Consider the following 4,660-nt stretch of genomic DNA (forward strand, 5'->3'; position numbering starts at 1 on the left):
GACGCGTTTCAGAAAGGCGGGGCATAGAGGAGAAACAATAATGTACAGTATGTGGAAAATAATGTGTTTTTTTAACCTTAAACCGCATAAACACATTTCATTACACCAAATACACAAAATAATGTTCTTTTTAGCAACATCATATGACCCCTTTAATAGAAATGCAAACAAAGCATATTGAAACGTCGCAGTAATATGCTTCGGTATAAATATAACAGCATGTATTAATTCTAGTACCTGAACCATGATGGAAATCAGCTGTGGAAGCATCGCGAGTGGGAAGCGCAGTATGTTAAAGAGTGAGATGGAGGTAAAAGCTTTCTCTGCGTCCAGGATGTTATTGGGACTCACAGACACAAACACAGCGAAGGTCGCCAGAGACACCTGCAGACGAGATATGATATGATATATGATATGGGCTCCATCTCTGCAACAATAGTTTATATTTCTTACACTTATTTTTGCAGTTAATCAAATGACTACAAAATAAAAGTGTCTTTTTCTTTTCAAGCAGTTTACACACAAATATGAAATGAGATGATTTGCGATGAGAGACGCATGAGATGTTTCTGAATGCTCTTTAGCAACTACTTGAATTAAACATTTTCAAGAAACAACATTATTGCTAGTGGCCATTATTGCTCAAATGGGAACATTTGTTAGAGTTCAGAATTACACACACGGACAGCCAGAATCAGAATCAGCTTTATTCGCCAAGTGTGTGCAAACACACAAATAATTTGTTGTGTTTTTTTAGGAGCTCTTGGTACAAACATGCATTCATACATACATGATATGAGACAGAAAGAACAATTAAATAAGACTAAAATAAATAAATAAATAATAATAATGTGGTAAAATCTGGAAGATTTATGTACAGATTTGTGCATTATTTACTGTCCAGTTGTATAAATACAAATATGCATATGTATATTCAGCGCGCAGCGATCAGACAGTCTGTAGAGTAGAGATGCAGTCATGCTGCTTGCTTTCTGTTTGTATTTTATTGAAGTTAATTTTTCATACTGTTCATAGCAGCTTTGCCATCCATCCACCACCATGTCTGATCAGTGCCGATATTACTTTGACTCACAAATTCATTGGTGCAATAGAAAATAATTTAATGTATAAAACACTGTTATACTCACAATAGCTGGAGCACATGAAAATATGAAGGTGGAGACAGATGAGAGGTAGGCAAACTTCCTCATCACCTTCAGCTCCTGCTCTCGAATCTCCTGAACCTGAGCCTCAAACGATGATTCCCAGGCGTAATACTTCAGAACCTACCACACCAGTGACGAAAAGAAGTGGAACATGTGCAGAGATGTCCGCAAATCAAGATTCCATATTCTGATTTGACTGAATTCTAAATGAAAATAGGATTTGAAGCATGCTACATTCCATGAAGGTACTAAAATGCACCCTTTATGGATATGGAAATGTGTCGTTTTTGAAAGGGTACCACTCCAGTGACAACTGTTTTTTTTCTGAGAGTGGAAGGAATGCACTTACTTTTATTCCATTCAATATGTCATTGACAATTTTCATGCGCTTGTCTTTAAATTTCATGTTTTCCATCTGAAAAGAAGCATGTTGCCCTTAGTGTATATCGATGCAGTGTTTCATCAATATTTCTTTTTGTAACTCTTTTACAAGAGCAATGCTTGATGAAGCAAACCGAATCACCTGGAAGCCCCTGGATTTGGTGGCCAGCCAGCCATTGATGGGCACCATCAGCACCATGACCAGCAGCCCGGCCAGGACTGAGGGTCCCAGCTCAATCCAGAGGAAGGCGATGGCCAGAGCGATCTGCAGCGGACACGACCACAGCAAATGGATGAAGTTGGTGACGTCGTTAAATCTTTGGGCATCCGCTGACATCAGGTTGACTATCTCTCCAGCAGTCGACTCTTTCCTAGAGTCGTTAGATACGACTAATGCCTGAGAGGAACCAGCAAATAACCAGTCATCACAACATCATCCACTGGCTATGATATATATATATATATATATATATATATATATGAAGAGTTCATTTGCAAAAACCGATAAACGCCACTTTAAAAAAAAAATGAGCTGATTGCCGTGCATTATTTTCCACATATAGCGCGATCTGAACCCTAAACACGTTTTGTCAAAAAGACACGCGAGTGTTTTTAAACTCTAAAACATGAAAGTGGAGTTATCTGCTTTTACCAAAAAACGACTGTTGGAGTTATCTGCTTTTGTTATAAAACAAACTTTTAATATGCAAAAAAAACATACTTTCAATGAACTTTAATTTTGTAAATTACCTGTATTTGTTTAAGTTATTATTACTTAATCAAAACAACCCAACTGCAGTTTGATTGATATTACTTGGAATGCGCAATTTAAAAAAACGTGATTTCTGGAAAAATATAAAATAAAAATGGAGTTATCGGTTTTTGCAAATTAACTCTTCATATGTAACCCTGGACCACAAAACCAGTCATAAGGGTCAATTTTCTGAAATTGAGTTTCATACATCATCTGAAAGCTGAATAAATAGATACATGGATGAGATACAACTATTTGAAAATCTGGAATCTGAGGGTGCAAAAAAATCGAAATATTGAGAAAATCATCTTTAAAGTTGTTCAAATGAAGTTCTTAGCAATGCATATTACTAATCAAAAATTAAGTTTTGATATATTTACAGTAGGAAATTTACAAAATATCTTCATGGAACATGATCTTTACTTAATATCCTAATGATTTTTGGCATAAAAGAAAAATTGATAATTTTGACCCATACAATGTATTGTTGGCTATTGCTACAAATATACCCCAGCGACTTAAGACTGCTTTTGTGCTCCAGGGTCACAAATATATAATGTCTAAAAACACAGATCAATGTACCTTCTTATAAACAGCAGCCATGAGAGCTGTGCGTACTTTCATACCCAGGATAAAACATCGCTGGAAATACTGTTGTAGAATAACTGACTGTAAAAAAGCCACCACCAGAAGCAGCACGGCGTACAGGTAACCAGTCCATGCTTGACTCGATTTGTCCTGAGTGAAGGAGATCATTAACCTGTCACAAAGCACATCTCACGTTGGAATCAGTCCAGCAGATTCAGAAACACCAGGTAAAGAACTAACAGGGTAATACATGATGTCCTTTTTACAGACCATAAAGTCCAAGTCTGAAGACCAGCAACAACTAAAAACTCTTGCGATACAATAAATGGTTGGCAAATGAGAAGAACGCAGAAGGCCACTTACTTGAGAAGCTGTGGGCTTGCAAATGACAGAAGGTCTTGTATCAGTTTGAAGAAGGCCGACTCTAAAAGCACACCTTTGAAGGTTTTAGCGATGGTGGGAACCAGCCAGGAATTAGGATACTCGGATTCAGAATCCTTTTTCTCCTTCTTCTTCTTCTTCTTTTCTTTCTTCTTTCCTGTCTCCTCCTAATTAGATATTAAAATATTGTGGGTGCATCAGTCAGTGTTTGGTCCTTAGATTCGAAAAATCTTATTTACGTAATACACAAACAAAGTGAAACGACCATGTCATTTATTGAAAGAGCAATCTTATACTGTTTTAATTGAAAATTAGGGTTTCCAGTTTTAAATCCATTCTGTTTAGTTTGTCTAAATGATAATAATATTATATATATATATATATATATATATATAGTATAGTTCTCCTTTCGTTGTTTGACTTCTAGACAAATCAAACATAGAATCCAAATCCCTATATTTTATCAAATGTGCAAACAGCATGTCAATTACAAGCAATTTACAAGCAAGTACACATCCACTGTCTATCTATCAGCAATGAACCACAAGCAGGCCTCATCTGTCTCTATTAATAAAACTGAACTGTGGACCTGGGTGGTTGCTATGGATACAGCTCATTGCAGGCTGCAGAGAGTATATACATGAATCAGAGGAATACTGTTACTTTGACACCCTCATGTGGTCAAAAGTGGTCATTCTGCATCAGATAACCTGTAGGCCTCAATGTACAATTCCCTGCCAGCTTGAGTACAAACATAACAAACATCTGCATTCACATTCAGATCAGTAGAACTTGTATTTGGACTTTGTCTTACCTGGATGATGGAGAGGCTGGAGACTAAAGCTGGCTCAGGGACCTGCAGGCAACTTCGCTTGTCTAGAACACACAAACACAAGGCACAAAACATTTTTCAGAACAAGTAAACACATTACAGAAAGCATGATGCATATTTTAAAAAAGACATCACACACTGTAAATTTCACTTTGTTAACTTTACTTTAAAAAATCTTGCAAACTTATTGCCTCAGAAAAATCTAGTTAAAGGTGCTCGGCATATTCAAGTTTTCATAAATTGGCTTCTGAGTCAACTTGAATATATTGAGCAACCTTAACTAGATTTTCTGAAGCAATAAGTTTGCAAGATATGCCAAGTTTCTAAGGTAGCAAGTAACGTTAACATACTGAAATTTACAGTGCAATAAATATTACACTTTTGAAGTTGTCTTTATTTATATTTATTTAGTCATTTATCAGACGCTTTTATCCAAAGCGACTTACAAATGAGGACAACAGAAGCAATCAATTGTAGTATTAAAACAACTAAAAACAGATCCAAAACTAAAAGCTAAAACTTTATAAATGCTACTTATACACATTTTAAAAATAAAGA

At 36.0% G+C, this 4,660-nt stretch overlaps 1 protein-coding gene across 2 annotated transcripts in view; it reads right to left on the reverse strand.

The window, feature by feature from the left end:
• abcc2 (ATP binding cassette subfamily C member 2) overlaps window positions 1-4,660 on the reverse strand; it is a 26,474-nt gene that overhangs the window by 15,529 nt on the left and 6,285 nt on the right. For both annotated transcript variants that reach the window (XM_016576344.1, XM_016576343.1), the window contains 6 exons: window positions 3,253-3,437; window positions 2,884-3,061; window positions 1,690-1,944; window positions 1,516-1,581; window positions 1,149-1,286; window positions 238-384 (listed from right to left, as the gene is read on the reverse strand). In XM_016576344.1, the coding sequence (XP_016431830.1) occupies window positions 238-384; window positions 1,149-1,286; window positions 1,516-1,581; window positions 1,690-1,944; window positions 2,884-3,061; window positions 3,253-3,437 (969 nt within the window). The remainder of the gene's footprint in view (window positions 1-237; window positions 385-1,148; window positions 1,287-1,515; window positions 1,582-1,689; window positions 1,945-2,883; window positions 3,062-3,252; window positions 3,438-4,660) is intronic.

This window comes from Sinocyclocheilus rhinocerous, unplaced genomic scaffold, assembly GCF_001515625.1.
Source record: "Sinocyclocheilus rhinocerous isolate Xijiao unplaced genomic scaffold, SAMN03320098_v1.1 scaffold1646, whole genome shotgun sequence".
Taxonomy (NCBI): domain Eukaryota; kingdom Metazoa; phylum Chordata; class Actinopteri; order Cypriniformes; family Cyprinidae; genus Sinocyclocheilus; species Sinocyclocheilus rhinocerous.